At 38.4% G+C, this 17,674-nt stretch overlaps 1 protein-coding gene across 1 annotated transcript; it reads right to left on the reverse strand.

Moving 5' to 3' along the window:
* Nucleotides 1-507: 507 nt before the first annotated feature.
* Nucleotides 508-4,138, reverse strand: LOC110798697 (phosphatidylinositol 4-phosphate 5-kinase 6). The gene is made up of 8 exons (XM_022003884.2): nucleotides 3,012-4,138; nucleotides 2,638-2,805; nucleotides 2,273-2,438; nucleotides 2,082-2,198; nucleotides 1,813-2,006; nucleotides 1,609-1,712; nucleotides 1,424-1,511; nucleotides 508-1,321 (listed from the first exon to the last, which is right to left on the reverse strand). The coding sequence occupies exons 1-8, from the start codon at nucleotides 4,136-4,138 to the stop codon at nucleotides 1,033-1,035; spliced, it is 2,253 nt and encodes a 750-aa protein (XP_021859576.1). The 3' UTR covers nucleotides 508-1,032.
* Between the last annotated feature and the right edge of the window lie 13,536 nt (nucleotides 4,139-17,674).

Raw genomic sequence — 17,674 nt, forward strand, 5'->3', positions numbered from 1 at the left:
TTGATTTCTACTTTTAAGCTTTGGTTGATTTCAGTGATTCCGTCTCACATCTGGAGAATATTTTTGATTGACACTTTTCGTTGATCCAAATGCATGTTAGGTTGTTTGTGTTTTTAAGCTAGAGTGCCTTGCATTTATGCTTTGGGAGAAGATCTGTTTTTTCCAATTCAGGCTAGTATTTCATTTTTCATTCAGACTAGTATCTCCCTAAGGGCTATACGAAATTGGCAAGTATATTAAGAAGTTAAACTAGAAATATTAAGTAATAAAGAAAACAGCATTAAAAGCACCAATTGACGTGTGATTTTTTCATAAATTTCAAAATATATGGAGTACCTAGCCCTTTGAGTTAGGTACAGGTGTACAGTTAACTAGTTAAGCCGAATGATGCTCTCCTAAACTCTTAACTGGACTACTGGAGAGTCCTAGCTCAAGGAGTTCGGCCGCTGGGAAATTCTCTTTCCATGAATTGGGAGAGCATTACACTAAAATATACTAGCAATCATATTACAAATAAAACTTAGAATGTGCTCATTAATCACAAAAAGCCAAGCTATAACTACAAAGAAAACTTTAAGGATCCATCTACTGGATAAATTATACTACCAAAAAGTTGACCTCATTGACTTCTGTACAATTACCAACAGGTACTTTGAACCCTAAGTTGTTCAATTTCTGGGACCAAATGAACAAATTAAATGAATTTTTGAGGTATAAGAAGAATCAACCTACCCAATCTGTTTATCCTTTTGAGTTATACACTTACACTAAGAGCTGTAATTTACAGTTGCATAATCTTCGAGGAGCTGCTTCTATTTTTCCTTTTTTTTTTGTTAATCTATGCTTTTTTTTCCCACTAAAATATGTGTCACTGGAATCAGTCCTAAAATGGTGCTTTTGCCGAAAGCTACCTGCTCGAATGGGCCAGAATCGCGTAGTTGAGTTTCTGAATACACCCAAAATCCTGGCTGTAAAAACGAGCATCTGAGCTGAAAGCTGAAGCTTTTACATAAATGAATGGTTTAATTTCCACTACCCATCTTCTGCAAAAACCTTGTATATGAAATCCCGGAAACGTTTAGAGTACTGCCTAGGATCAACAGCAGATATAGAAGTAGCATCATATTGGAAAGCCTTATATGCGTGCTCTAGCTTTTTACTGATATCATAGTCTTGTAAAATGTCAATTATTCCGAAGAAGATGATAACATCGTAGCACTCTCCTGTTGCTTCTACTGCCTGAGCCTCACCCTCAACTGATTTTCGTAATGTCAGTTCTGCCCTTGCTGGCATGTTGATTCCTAATCGAATCGATGCCCACCTTCAACAACAAAACATTAAAGTGTTAAACCATAAATCAGCTAATATTTTAGTTTTTCTCAAGGATAAACATAACTTATATAGTGATTGGTAAAGATCTTACTGGTTAGGATCAAAAACTAGTTTATCTGTTTCATTTACTTTTGAAAGTCGAGGCGCTATCAGGTCACAACTATTACTGTCTTCTTTCCCTGCATCAAATGTTTAAAAACATACTTTTAACTTGTTAAGAACCAAAGATCTTAATCCTTGTATAGTTACTCGTAATTAATTTATTAATAGGAGTACCTTCTGCATTTTTTGCACCAGAATCTCGAAAGTGTAAACCAACTAAAAGACTATAATCCATAATTCTCTCCTGCTCGAGGAAGTCACAGTCCCTGTCTACTTGCCTGCATTAAGGAATGCGCCAAAATTGAAACAAGAAGAAAACACAAATGAAGGAAATACAACTAAGGTTATCTTTCTGACATATTAAAAGCATCATAGTACCTGCAGAACTCTTGGAACCAAAATCTCTGCAGTCGGAAGATATAATTAAGATCTAGATCTTTAAGGGTGGTAGTTGGGTCGATTTCTGAGTCAGGTTTATCAGTTGTACGTCCATGCGAAGAACCTTTTAAATCAAACCGGCGGTGAATGGCATACTCGGTACAAAAGAGATTTCCCATTATAACAAATCGTACCTGTTGCAAAACTATGAGTAGAAATAGAAGATAGTACATATTACTAAAAGTAGAGTTTATGGCATTCAGTCTCACTTTCTTTTGTGTTGCTCCTGTCAACTTCACACAGTGAAGACCATAGAACCTGGTAACTAAGGTGTCTTCAAAGGTGCGAACATGGTTATAATAAGCTCGAAGCATCCTCAGGAGAACCTGCATGCAACCATTTAGCCATGTGAGACATCAGACATGTCTTTTTTCGCAAAAAGAAAAGCAGAGGAACTCACTTTTACTTCGGACTTCTTCATCGTCTTAATCATATACTTGTCATCATGGGTTAAGTAAAAGAAGCTTCCACTCTTCCCCGGAGATGAAAGTTCCCGAAGAGCATCATTCCCACAAATCGATAACATATAATCAGCTGCATCAACTTTGAACAGTGTCCTTAGGGTCCTGAGAAGAAATATGATTAAAACTTAAGTATCTGATCAACAAGTAATTTACACAAGTCATCTAAGAAATTGAAGAAGAATAGTTTCAGTACACTGACTACACACCATGAGCACAAAGTATAAAGAAGCCTCAATGAAAGATGCTTTTTATATCAGAAAAGAAATTGAAGAATCAAAAGTAGCTATATGACAAGGCTAACCTGAAAACCAAAGGACAATAGTCCTTCCATTTGAAATCACAGGATGGGTGGGGAGGAGTGTGCTTGGATCCTTCTGGTGGGAATTTCGTCCAAACTTTTTCTTTGGGATCAAAAGCCGAAGACTTCAAGTCACGCTTTACTGGTGGCCCTGGTCTTCCTACAGAATGTCTGCACAATCATACCCAAGGCTGTTTAATGTTTATACATTACATTACATACAACTTAATCATCAAGTTCCCCATATTTTCCAACATATAAATAACATTATGTTCAAATATATATCAAAAGAGACGACTGAGAAGCAAACAAGGGCATGAATTGATACAGAAGTAGAGAAAGAAGCTTAGAAAAGGGAAAATTCTGTAATAAACTACCTTATTCCTAGCTGCAAGTTTAGCATCAACTCGTAATTTTTATGGCCCCTGCAGATAGTCTCCCCTTGCTTCTTGATGGTCTTTGGAAGTAGGATAGGTCGAAAGTTCCGTGGCATGGAACTATCCAAACGGTCTCCACTTCTCCTATTTAAACCATTAGCAGAACCATCATGACCAAAATCCCATGTTCCTGCTTTGGATCCCCTAATATCAACCAATTTCTTTATTGTCTTTCCATTGAAACTAGGCCAGTTTATTGCCTTTTGTGATGGAAATATGGTGATCTCCTCTCCTGGATAAATCTTGCAGTCGTTCATATCAACATTAAATAAATCTTGAGGATCCCAATCACCATCTCCATTATCGGATGAATTGTTTGCTGCGTAATATGTAACACTTTGTTCGCTAGGTTCAATACTCCAAACACCAACATAACAACTACCATCTTCCCATTTGTAGGTACCTTCTCCTTTAGGATACCCTTCTTCCCAATAACCTTCAAACTTATTCCCATTAGTAAAAGATAAAGACCCATTTCCATGAAAAACTCCATTTTTCCATTGACCTAGATAAAAATTCCCATTTGCCCATTGATACTTCCCTTGACCTTCTTGCATTCCTTTGATCCATTCACCTTCATAAGAATCCCCATTTGCAAAGTTTTCGGTACCTTTCCCATGTTTAGAATTCATTGACCAAAATCCTTTATAAGAATCTTCATTTGAATTTGTATAAGTTCCAATTCCATCCATATAACCTCTTTTGAAATCCCCTTCATAAGTTGCTCCTGAAGGCCATGTAAATCTACCTTTACCCATAGTTTTACCCTTTTGCCATTCACCTACATACATACAACCATCATTCCACAAATACTTACCTTGACCTTGTGGAAGATTATCAACCCACTGACCTGTATAGAAATCTCCATTGTTGAACACCGTCTCGCCACGATACACCTCCCCTGGCCCGGGTCTAGTCCCGGTCCCTGTGGCGGCGAGGTCCTCGTCGTCCACGTGGGCAACTGACATTGATGCAAATATGCTGCTGGTTTTTGTCCTCCTTTTTACTACTAATGCGCTTGTTTTCTTTACCTTGAACTTGAAAATACCACCAAAATCTTTGTTCATTATCTCCCTCCCTCCCTCTCTCCTCTCCTCTACCTTCCTAATCTTAACTCATTCCTTAATCCCCTGTTTTCTCTTCTCCCTTTCTCCATCAATCAATTCCCCCCAAAATATCAAAATCTAAATCAAAACAAATTTTCAATCTTTTTTCTCCTTGCTCCGTAATCAAAACACCCCACATTGTCTTAAAGATTGAAACTTTGACATACCCAGATAACTAAATGATCAAAATGTTCAAACTTTTACATAAATTATTGATTTTCAGAAATGGGGTTTGAATAATTTGGTGCGAAAAATGCAAGATTGAAAGTTTGTTGTCCAAAAAAAAATTGAGAAAAAATGGAGCCAATAGCCGGCTATGTCTTTTCTCTGTCTATTTTCTATTTTTGTGTAAAATTTCTTTCATTTATTTAATTTTTATTTTTATTATAATTATAAATTTAATTTTCTTTTCTCTCTCCTCACCTCTGATAGTTTCTGTGTTTGGACCGAAGGATTCAACAAAACTCATCTCATTATCTCCGAAATCTGCTCCTAAAACTGCTAACATACCAAACAGTTGGAAGAAGGGATGAATCATGACTGATACAAAATTTAATGGTGCCAGGTGTACACTTTGCTGTGCATTTCCCATTTTTAGTCTTTCAAATCCCTTAGTCCCTTAATCACAACTTGGCAACATATTTACCACAATCACTCCTAATTTTTGTAATCATTTATTTATTTATTTATTTATTTTGGGTTGTTTTCTTTCACACCTACTTATTGACTTGTAATTTAAGTCCTCGTGTTATGATTAACTGTTGTTTGTAGTTCGTTAATGTTAATGGAATGCGTTCAATTTTCGCGATTTTCACTTTTTTTTTTCTTCTCAATTTATCTTACCCAAATTTTTTCAATATGGCTTTATAAAGTCTCTATTATGCATCCACATACAAGTATACAACAATAAACATGCACATCTAGGATGGTAAGCGAAGGAGCTCGAAATTGTACTTATTTTGATCTTGCAACTTTTTTCTTAATTAGATTAGATTATAACACGGCCTGCAATGATATAGTTGCCATTACATGTCAACGCAGACATAAATATCTGTTAGTTAGAATGTTGCTAGTTTAATGTAATAAAATAATTATTATACTATTACATCGTTACATTGCAGTCTATGTTGGTATCTTTATCTCAATAAATAAATAAATAAAACTGAATGCTGTTAATTCTTTACATGTCTAAGTTTTGGATTATACACTTAAAATATACAACTAGATTAATTCCTGTTTTATTTGTAATTGAATGAATGAATGTTCGGACTAATTTGATACTTTTTTTTAATGAATTACGTACATAAACCGCCTATATTTTATTTTATTTTCACATACAATGAAACGAATAAGAAATAATATACTTTCTCCATTCCGGAAATATCGCACCATGGTTGACTTTTACTCCTCTAATCATTACTTTGACTCTTAATATCTCAAATTGTGTGTAAGTAAAAATTATAAAATTTAATATTTAGAAAATATATATCGATACAAATCTAACATGACCCCACATGACTAAAATTTCTTTACGTACGAATCACAAAAAATGGCCAAAGGCGTAGTGTGAATAGTGTAAATAACAAATGGTGCGATATTTCCGAAGTAGAAATAATTAGAAAAAGTCCGACAAAGAAGTAGTTAAGTGAGACCTGAAGGAAATAATGTCTTTAATGCAATTATGCTAAGTCTAATAAATGTGGTTAAATATTAATTAAAAAAGTTAATTATTCAGTGAGATAAAGTGATCTGAATGACTAGCTAGATGCCGCTCCAGTTCAAGTGGAATTAATCATATTAATGCCACAACTTACTCTTGACTGGACCCGTAGGGTCACACAAATAGTACGTGGACGGATCAAGTATATTTAGGTGAATATAATATTCAGTAAATACTCTAAATATGGACATTCGGAAATGATGGATTTTGGTTCCAGTGGGAGCTGAAATCATCAAAAGGCAAAGAAAGAATATTTGCCAGAAATGAAGATATGCCGGAAACGGAAATATGGTTCATGACGGAAATATAAGTATTATCGAAGTCGAAGATATTACCGGAAACAGATATATGGTTCGTTTCAGAAAATATTAACGGAAATAGAAATATTGCCGGAATCATAAATATTAGCAGAAACGGAAATATTACCGGAATCGGAAATATTGTCGAGAACGGAAAATATTGTCGGAATCGGAAATATTATCGGAATCGTAAATATTGTTCGAATCAGGTCAGCGCCGGGCACAAGGCCCAACGCCAAGACCGTGAAGGAAATAATGCCCTTGCTAAGTCTAATAAATGCGGTTCAGTATTAATTAACAAGATAATAAATTCAGTGAGATCAAGTGAACTGAATGCCTAGTTAGAGGCCGCTTGAGTTCAAGTGGAATTAATAATATTAATCCACAACTTACTCTTGACTGAACCCGTATAGTCACACAAATAGTACGTGAACGGATCAAGTATTTAAGTAAATATATTAGTCATTAAGTACTCCATTTATGAACATTCGGAAACGTCGGATCTCAGTTCCAGTGGGAGCTGAAATCGTCAAAAGGCAGAATAACGGAAATATAAATATTATCAAAGTCGAAGAAATTTCTGGAAACGGAAATATGGTTCGTATCGAAAAATATTACCGGAAATGGAAATATTGCCGGAATCGAAAACATTACCGGAATTGGAAATATTATCGGAATCGGAAATATTGTCGGAAACGAAAATATTACCGGAATTGGGAAATATTATCGGAAACGTAAATATTGTTCGAATCGGAAATAAATTCTGGAATCGGAAAACGAGTCGGAAGCGCGACGTGCGAAAGCTCGACGAACGAGCTTGCGAGACGCAAGGCCCAGCGCAAGCGCCAGGCCCAACGCCAAGCAAGGTCGCGTAGAGCAAGCACAGCAGCGCCCAGCTCTTGGGCCGCGTGTTGTGGCTTGACGACAAGCATTGCGCAATAACGTGGGCTTAGGCCACACGCTGCAAGGCCTTTGGCCTGCCGGTTGCTTGCATGCTAAGCAAGCTTGTGCGCCAAGCTACTTGCGCGGCAAGTAGTTTGGGCCACAAGTTATTGTTAGGTTATGATACATATGACATTTACATAGATCATGCGGAAACAACCATTAACCCAGGAAACATATTATTTACACATAATCATATAGCATAATTAGATGCATACTCTTTGTTGCGTGCCTTCCCTAGCTGCGCCCGAACCGAACAAGAACAAGTCTTTTAGGACTCCAAGTGTCGTCCCTCCGTAGAAAGTCCACAGCACGTCCGGATCCGCCTTAAGATTGACCAACTAGAATCGCCCTTAAGGTACTCAGAAAATTCGGCACTTTTGGGGCAAGATGGGTGTTTGAATTTTCTCTCAAAAAACTCACTTTTGAATACTTTGAAACTTGTGTATAAATTATGACCCCTAGGCCTTTATTTATAGAGTTATGGAAAAGGAATCGTAATCCTAGTAGGATGCGAATTAATTGGAATTAGAATTCTACATGAATTCTACTTAATCAATTTATCCAATAGGAATAGACATTTAATCATACACTGACTCTTGCAGATTCAGGAATCTCGCATGAGCTCAAACTCACACACACACGGCAGCCACAAGGACTGCCCATGCGTGCGAGCTGTAGCCCACGCAGCAAGGCCCACGCATCCGTGGCCTTGGCGCGCGCTGGGCTTGTGCGTGCTTGCTGGGCGACGGCCTGGCTTCGTGCTGGGCCTTCGTCCGGCAGGCCTCGTCCGATGCTAATTCGTACGATACGCTTCCGATTAAATTTCCATTTCCGGAATCTATTTCCGATACGAACAATATTTAATATTTCCGATTCCGGAATTAATTTCCGTTTCGAACAAATATTTAATATTTCCGTTTCCGGAATTATTTTCCGATTCCGGTAATATTTCCGATTCTGACAATATTTCCGTTTCCGGCAATATTTCCGATTCTGGTAATATTTCCATTTCCAATAATATTTTCCGATACGTACCATGTTTCCGTTTCCGGCAACATCTACGACTTGGATAATATTCATATTTCCGATACGATCCATATTTCCGTTTCCGGCAATATCATCGTTTCCGGAGTATTCATTTCTTGCCTGTGACGATCTTAGCTCCCACTGAAACCAAGATCCGTCGGTTCCGAATATTCATAGATGGAGTATTTAATGCCATTAAATACTTGATCCGTTTACGTACTATTTGTGTGACCCTACGGGTTCAGTCAAGAGTAAGCTGTGGATTAATATCATTAATTCCACTTGAACTGAAGCGGCCTCTAGCTAGGCATTCAGCTCACTTGATCTCACTGAATTATTAACTTGTTAATTAATACTGAACCGCATTTATTAGACTTAACATAGAATGCATACTTGGACCAAGGGCATTATTTCCTTCAGTCTCCCACTTGTCCTTAGGGACAAGTGTGCATTTCCTAATTCCTTTGTCGCTCGATGCTTGCTCTTGAACATAAGGTAAGAGTTGTCATCCTTATTATGTCCAGAGGTGTTCCTCGGTTTCAGAGTTCAACTGATCAAATAAACAGATAATCATAGCCTATGATTCATCCGAGCACGGCCATGCATTTCACAGTTTCTAGCTCTCCGAGTGGCCTTGTACAACTTTTAAGCATCTCATCCCGATTTATGGGAGGACAATCCCAATCTTGCGATCTTGAGATTAGACTTCGTTTGATAGGTGATTACCTGAGCGTTGCCTTTATAGCCTCCTTTTACGGTGCGACGGTTGGTCAACGTCAAAGCAACCAGTTCTCAAACAAGTAATCTCAAATCACTCAGGTATTGAGGATTTAGTGTCTAATAATTTAATGAAATTTACTTATGACAGACTTTCATCTCTTACAGTAAAGTTTCATAGGTCTTGTCCGATACTAGTCTTCCCAAAGTAAGTATCTATGCAAATGATTATGACATTGCCATGTCCACATAGTTCAAGAAACAGAACTACTAGTCATCTTGCATTCTAATCGTCTAACGTTTTCTATGCGTCCAATTTTATAGAAAACTCCGATTAGGGACCATTTTCAACCTTTGACATTCAAGTTCACTTGATAGACATTTCTTAGTCACAGGACTGGTCCTGACAGTCTATCTTGAATATATCGTCAAGTTGAAGGGACTCATCATTTAATAAACCACAAATTAAATGGAAAAATGAATTTCTTTCATTTATTGTGAATGATTAACCAATAATGTTTTACAAAGATTTAAACTCTAAAACTTTAAAACATTAAACAGAGACATCAAAGCCATTCTCCAATATGCTTGATTCCCATAGCTGCAGTGTGCGAGTTGTGCTTCGCTTGCGGCAGAGGTTTAGTTAATGGATCTGATATGTTGTCATCAGTTCCAATTTTGCTTATCTCGACTTCTTTTCTTTCAACGAACTCTCGTAGAAGGTGAAATCTACGAAGTACATGCTTGACTCTCTGGTGGTGTCTAGGCTCTTTTGCCTGTGCAATAGCTCCGTTATTATCACAATACAGGGCTATTGGTCCTTTAATGGAGGGGACTACACCAAGTTCTCCTATGAACTTCCTTAGCCATATAGCTTCCTTTGCTGCTTCATGTGCAGCAATGTACTCCGCTTCAGTTGTAGAATCCGCAATGGTGCTTTGCTTAGCACTTTTCCAGCTTACTGCTCCTCCGTTGAGGCAGAAGACAAACCCAGACTGTGATCTGAAATCATCTTTGTCGGTTTGGAAACTTGCGTCCGTATAGCCTTTAACAATTAATTCATCATCTCCACCATAGACCAGGAAGTCATCTTTGTGCCTTTTCAGGTACTTCAGAATATTCTTGGCAGCAGTCCAATGCGCCTCTCCTGGGTCTGACTGGTATCTGCTCGTAGCACTGAGTGCGTACGCAACATCCGGGCGTGTACATATCATAGCATACATTATTGAACCAATCAATGATGCATATGGAATCCCATTCATTCGTCTACGCTCATCAAGTGTTTTTGGGCACTGAGTCTTGCTTAGAGTCATTCCATGAGACATGGGTAGGTAGCCTCGCTTGGAGTCCGCCATCTTGAACCTATCAAGCACCTTATTGATATAAGTGCTTTGACTAAGTCCAATCATCTTTTTAGATCTATCTCTGTAAATCTTGATGCCCAATATGTACTGTGCTTCCCCTAGATCCTTCATCGAAAAACATTTCCCAAGCCAAATCTTGACAGAGTTCAACATAGGAATGTCATTTCCGATAAGCAATATGTCGTCGACATATAATACTAGGAAAGCAATTTTGCTCCCACTGACCTTCTTGTATACACAAGATTCGTCTGCGTTCTTGATGAAACCAAAGTCACTGACCGCTTCATCAAAACGTATATTCCAGCTCCTGGATGCCTGCTTCAATCCGTAGATTGACTTCTTTAGCTTGCATACCTTTTTAGCATTCTTTGGATCCTCAAAACCTTCAGGCTGTGTCATAAACACAGTTTCTGTTAAAACGCCGTTTAAGAAAGCAGTTTTGACATCCATCTGCCATATTTCGTAATCGTAATATGCAGCGATTGCTAATATTATTCGAATAGACTTTAGCATTGCAACTGGTGAAAAGGTTTCATCGTAATCCACACCGTGGACTTGCCTGTAACCTTTTGCAACCAATCTAGCTTTGAAAACTTCAAGTTTCCCATCCTTGTCCTTTTTCAGTTTGAAAACCCATTTGCTTCCAATGGCTTGGTAGCCATCTGGCAAATCGACCAAATCCCATACTTGGTTTTCAGACATGGAGTCTAATTCAGATTGCATGGCTTCTTGCCATTGCTTGGAGCTAGGGCTCGTCATAGCTTGCTTGTAAGTCGCAGGTTCATCACTTTCAAGTAATAGAACGTCATAGCTCTCGTTTGTCAAAATACCTAAGTACCTTTCCGGTTGAGATCTATATCTTTGCGATCTACGCGGGGTAACATTTCTAGATTGACCATGATTCTCACCAGATTCTTCTAAAGATCTCTGAGTTTCATCCTGAATGTCATCTTGAGCATTCTCTAGAGTTTGTTGTTCGACTCGAATTTCTTCGAGGTCTACTTTTCTCCCACTTGTCATTTTGGAAATGTGATCCTTCTCCAAAAAGACACCATCTCGAGCAACAAACACTTTGTTCTCAGATGTATTGTAGAAGTAATACCCCTTTGTTTCCTTTGGATAGCCCACAAGGATACATTTGTCAGATTTTGGATGAAGTTTGTCTGAAATTAATCGTTTGACGTATACTTCACATCCCCAAATCTTAAGAAAAGACACATTTGGAGGCTTTCCAAACCATAATTCGTATGGAGTCTTTTCGACAGCTTTAGACGGAGCTCTATTTATAGTGAGTGCAGCTGTATTTAGTGCATGTCCCCAAAATTCTAATGGAAGTTCGGCCTGACCCATCATTGACCTGACCATGTCTAGCAAGGTTCTGTTCCTCCGTTCTGACACACCGTTCCATTGTGGTGTTCCAGGAGGAGTCAATTCTGATAGAATTCCACATTCTTTCAGATGGTCATCAAATTCATAGCTCAGATATTCACCGCCTCTATCAGACCGCAGTGCCTTGATCTTCTTGCCTAATTGATTCTCTACTTCACTCTGAAATTCCTTGAATTTGTCAAAGGATTCAGACTTATGCTTCATTAGGTAGACATAACCATACCTACTGAAGTCATCAGTGAAAGTGATAAAGTAGCTGAAACCACCTCTAGCATTTGTACTCATTGGTCCACATACATCTGTATGGATTAAACCCAATAGTTCATTTGCTCTTTCTCCAACTTTAGAGAAAGGTTGCTTTGCCATTTTGCCAAGTAAACATGATTCGCATTTACCATAATCCTCTAAGTCAAATGGTTCTAGAATTCCTTCCCTTTGAAGTCTTTCTAAGCGTTTCAAGTTTATATGGCCTAATCGACAATGCCACAGATAGGTGAGATCTGAATCATCCTTTTTGGCCTTTTTGGTATTTATGTTATATACTTGTTTGTCGTGATCTAATAAATAAAGTCCATTGACTAATCTAGCAGATCCATAAAACATCTCTTTAAAATAAAACGAACAACTATTGTCTTTTATTATAAAGGAAAATCCCTTAGCATCTAAGCAAGAAACTGAAATGATGTTTTTAGTAAGACTTGGAACATGGAAACATTCTTCCAGTTCCAAAACTAGCCCGGAGGGCAACGACAAATAGTAAGTTCCTACAGCTAATGCAGCAATCCGTGCTCCATTTCCCACTCGTAGGTCGACTTCACCCTTGCTTAACTTTCTACTTCTTCTTAGTCCCTGTGGATTGGAACATAAGTGTGAGCCACAACCTGTATCTAATACCCAAGAAGTTGAATTAGCAAGTATACAGTCTATAACGAAAATACCTGAAGATGGAACGACTGTTCCGTTCTTCTGATCTTCCTTTAGCTTCAAGCAATCTCTCTTCCAATGCCCCTTCTTCTTGCAGTAGAAGCATTCGGATTCAGAAGTGGGTTGACTGACCTTCCTCTTTGCAGATTTGGCGCCAGTTTGCTTAGTTGGGCTGGCCTTGTTGCCACCTTTCTTAGCATTCCTCTTCTTTCCAGATTTCTTGAACTTGCCCCCACGCACCATAAGCACATCTTGCTTATCACTTTTGAGCGTCTTTTCAGCGGTCTTCAGCATACCGTGAAGCTCAGTGAGCGTTTTGTCCAGACTATTCATACTGTAGTTCAGTTTGAACTGATCATACCCGCTATGAAGAGAATGGAGGATGGTGTCTATAGCCATTTCCTGAGAAAATTGCTGATCCAGCCGACTCATATTCTCAATGAGTCCAATCATTTTGAGAACATGTGGACTTACGGGCTCGCCTTTCTTAAGCTTGGTCTCAAGAATTTGCCTATGAGTCTCGAATCTTTCGACTCGAGCCAGATCTTGGAACATGTTCTTCAACTCACTGATGATTGTGAAAGCATCTGAGTTGATGAACGTTTTCTGCAGATCCGCACTCATAGTGGCGAGCATTAGACATTTCACATCCTTGTTGGCATCAATCCAACGATTGAGGGCTGCCTGAGTGATCCCGTCGCCTGGAGCTTCGGGCATCGCCTCATCTAGGACATACTCCTTTTCTTCCTGCATAAGAACTATTTGCAAGTTCCTTTGCCAGTCAAGGAAGTTTTTCCCGTTCAACTTCTCCTTTTCGAGAATTGATCGAATGTTGAATGAATTGTTGTTTGCCATATTAAAAACTACAATTGAAAAGAATAAACAAATAAATAACCATTCACAGTTTCTCTTAATAAACTTAAATTCTAGCATTCATGCATAATTCAATGTTTATTAAGCATTTTATTCAAGTTATGTGTTCCGGCAGGTGTGAATAAAATGATTCCAAGATCCTAAAATCATTGAAGAACTAAGCACAGTTTGTCGACTTAATCCTAGAACATCTTAGGTAAGCAAAAGCCTTTTGCTAATAGTCTAGAAACTATTCTTGGTTGATAGGTACGTCTAAGAACTTATTAGGTAAACCTATCGAATTTGCCACGACATAAAAGGACTCCTTACTTATATCGTTGAGTTTCACCAAAACTAACATGTACTCACAATTATTTGTGTACCTTGCCCCTTTAGGACCAATAAGTAACACCTCGCTGAGCGAAAACTATTACTAGATTGATGTAAAGGATATCCAAGCAAGTGTATATTTTGGCATGGCACCTTTTAACTCAATTTTTAAGTTTGGAACTTAAGGCTCTTACTATGTTGGTTAGATTTTAAGTGAACTAAAATCCTTAATCATGCAACATAATCAAGCTTTTGATCTCATGCATTTTAAGACATATTTAAAGCAATAAATAACTTAAAACATGCATAAGATATTTGTGATCTAGTATGGCCCGACTTCATCTTGAAGCTTTGACTTCAAAGTCCGTCTTGAAAATCTCCGTGGGAGGCACCATTTTCTTCAAATAGGATAAGCTATAACTAATTACAACTATTTGATGGTACGCAGACCATATTTGAATTGAAAAATAACTTTGGTGCTTTAGACCAATTACATTCAAATTAATGGTACGCAGACCATATTTTCTATCCTATTTGGGCCATACTAGTCACTTCATAACCTGCAAAACAGTACATATACAATATATACCATTCACCCATTCATTATCATGAATGGCCCACATAGCTGGTTAGTAAAACACATTATGCATCACGTAAACATTTGCAGCAATTAATCAAGGTCACCAATAATCTACCAATTATTCAGTCCTTATTAATTCTAATCGAGTTGTTTTAACCTTAAGGATTTGTAGACCTAATCAAGAGTTTATGACTAAAAGCACTCCCACTCAAACCAATAAATTCATATGCTTTACTAATTTTAAACATAAAATTGTATTTCTAGTCTAACCGGAAACATACAAATTTAATTAAAATTTAAAGCTCATATAAATTTATAATTGAATCCAAAAATTTAATTTTAATTTCAGTCACATTTAAATTAATTTATGATTTTAATTTTAGTAAAATAATTAGAATAAATGCCATTTATTATAATTATAATATTCAAAATTAAAATCCAAGAAATTAATTTAAATTATTAATTTTAAAATCAATTAAAATTACGTGAACTGAAATTTTCAAATTAAACATTCAAAAACGATCTAATCGAAACGCAAACATCCTACGCGTTGCACGCCCATGGGCTGTACGCACACAGCCATTGCTGGCCATGTGCGCGCAGCCCATGCGCTCGTTGCATAGCTGCTGCTGTCCCATACGCAAGCCTCCGCACAGCGCCCACCGCACGCGAGCTATCGCTCGCAGCGCGCGCGCGTTACCGCGCTCGCTGGTGCGCGAGATCGCTCGCTGGTGCGCGCGAGCCATCGCTCGCTGGGGCGCTGCATCGCTCGCTGGTGCGCGCGAGCCATCGCTCGCTGGCGCGCGAGATCGCTCGCTGCGCGCGCGCGAGCCATCGCTCGCTGGTGCGCGACATCGCTCGCTGGGCGGGCGACGTCGCGCGCTGTGCGCGCGAGTGATGCTGTGCGCAGCGCTCGTGGCACGCGAGCTTGCGCTCGCTGCGCACGAGGTTGCGCGCTGTTGTGCGAGGCAGCGCGCGCTGTGGCGCAGCTCGCTTGCTGCCCACACGCGACTGCCTTGGCTCGCCCCTCGCCCATGCCCATCCGTTCATTGCTCGTGGCACACGACACAAGGCAGGGCTGCTGCCTTGCGCTCGTGCACTACGCCCTTGCTCATTGCATTCGTGCCGCACGGGCGACGAGCTCCCTTGCTCGTCGTCGCATGCCCGCATTATACAACACCCCTTAAGGGTGACACGAAGCGTCCATTGCTTCGTGCGTGCAAGTTATTTGAACGAATCGCATAAAAATTTAAAATTTATATTTAAAATTAATGACAAATTAATAAATAATATTAATTTCATAATTTTAGGGCGAAAAATCGAAAATTTATTATCCAATTGATTTCCGATTGATATGGATTCAAGTCTAGGTCATAAAAATTTAAAATTTATCGTAAATTTACAATTTTTATGGTGGTTTTTAATCATAGGTTTCTAATTAAATTACAATTAATTATGAAAATCAAATTAATTCTAAATTATTCTAATTTTCAACAAATTAATCATAATTACAAATTAGATTGCATAATTAACAAGACTAGGCATTCAAACTTGTTAAACATATGCAGTAGGTCAATCAAAAATTCAAGATTTATCAACAAGAATCGCAAATATTTAATTTAACATCTTAAATTTACGAAATTTTGCATCCGAAAAACTAAAACCTTCGAAAAGTCATAGTTAGGCTTCGAATTTGAGAATTCTGGGTTCGGCAGAAAAATACTATTTTTGTCAAAATTTTAGAATGCCTTTTACATGCGGAATTGACACAAAAATCACTCAATTCGGATGAGTAATGAAGAAACTGCCGAAAAACTGCGTACATATATTTAAATAAACGCAATTTGCAATTAATTAACAATTACGAAAATTAATCACCCCTTTTAATTCTTGCAAATTTGTAATATTTAACCATGTTCATGCAATTTAGATTATGAAAATAATAAGGGGCTCGTGATACCACTGTTAGGTTATGATACATATGACATTTACATAGATCATGCGGAAACAACCATTAACCCAGGAAACATATTATTTACACATAATCATATAGCATAATTAGATGCATACTCTTTGTTGCGTGCCTTCCCTAGCTGCGCCCGAACCGAACAAGAACAAGTCTTTTAGGACTCCAAGTGTCGTCCCTCCGTAGAAAGTCCACAGCACGTCCGGATCCGCCTTAAGATTGACCAACTAGAATCGCCCTTAAGGTACTCAGAAAATTCGGCACTTTTGGGGCAAGATGGGTGTTTGAATTTTCTCTCAAAAAACTCACTTTTGAATACTTTGAAACTTGTGTATAAATTATGACCCCTAGGCCTTTATTTATAGAGTTATGGAAAAGGAATCGTAATCCTAGTAGGATGCGAATTAATTGGAATTAGAATTCTACATGAATTCTACTTAATCAATTTATCCAATAGGAATAGACATTTAATCATACACTGACTCTTGCAGATTCAGGAATCTCGCATGAGCTCAAACTCACACACACACGGCAGCCACAAGGACTGCCCATGCGTGCGAGCTGTAGCCCACGCAGCAAGGCCCACGCATCCGTGGCCTTGGCGCGCGCTGGGCTTGTGCGTGCTTGCTGGGCGACGGCCTGGCTTCGTGCTGGGCCTTCGTCCGGCAGGCCTCGTCCGATGCTAATTCGTACGATACGCTTCCGATTAAATTTCCATTTCCGGAATCTATTTCCGATACGAACAATATTTAATATTTCCGATTCCGGAATTAATTTCCGTTTCGAACAAATATTTAATATTTCCGTTTCCGGAATTATTTTCCGATTCCGGTAATATTTCCGATTCTGACAATATTTCCGTTTCCGGCAATATTTCCGATTCTGGTAATATTTCCATTTCCAATAATATTTTCCGATACGTACCATGTTTCCGTTTCCGGCAACATCTACGACTTGGATAATATTCATATTTCCGATACGATCCATATTTCCGTTTCCGGCAATATCATCGTTTCCGGAGTATTCATTTCTTGCCTGTGACGATCTTAGCTCCCACTGAAACCAAGATCCGTCGGTTCCGAATATTCATAGATGGAGTATTTAATGCCATTAAATACTTGATCCGTTTACGTACTATTTGTGTGACCCTACGGGTTCAGTCAAGAGTAAGCTGTGGATTAATATCATTAATTCCACTTGAACTGAAGCGGCCTCTAGCTAGGCATTCAGCTCACTTGATCTCACTGAATTATTAACTTGTTAATTAATACTGAACCGCATTTATTAGACTTAACATAGAATGCATACTTGGACCAAGGGCATTATTTCCTTCAGTTATAGTTTCCTTAAACCTACTAAAATTAGACATTAAGGGTAGATCTGAA

This window comes from Spinacia oleracea, chromosome 1, assembly GCF_020520425.1.
Source record: "Spinacia oleracea cultivar Varoflay chromosome 1, BTI_SOV_V1, whole genome shotgun sequence".
NCBI classification, from domain to species: domain Eukaryota; kingdom Viridiplantae; phylum Streptophyta; class Magnoliopsida; order Caryophyllales; family Amaranthaceae; genus Spinacia; species Spinacia oleracea.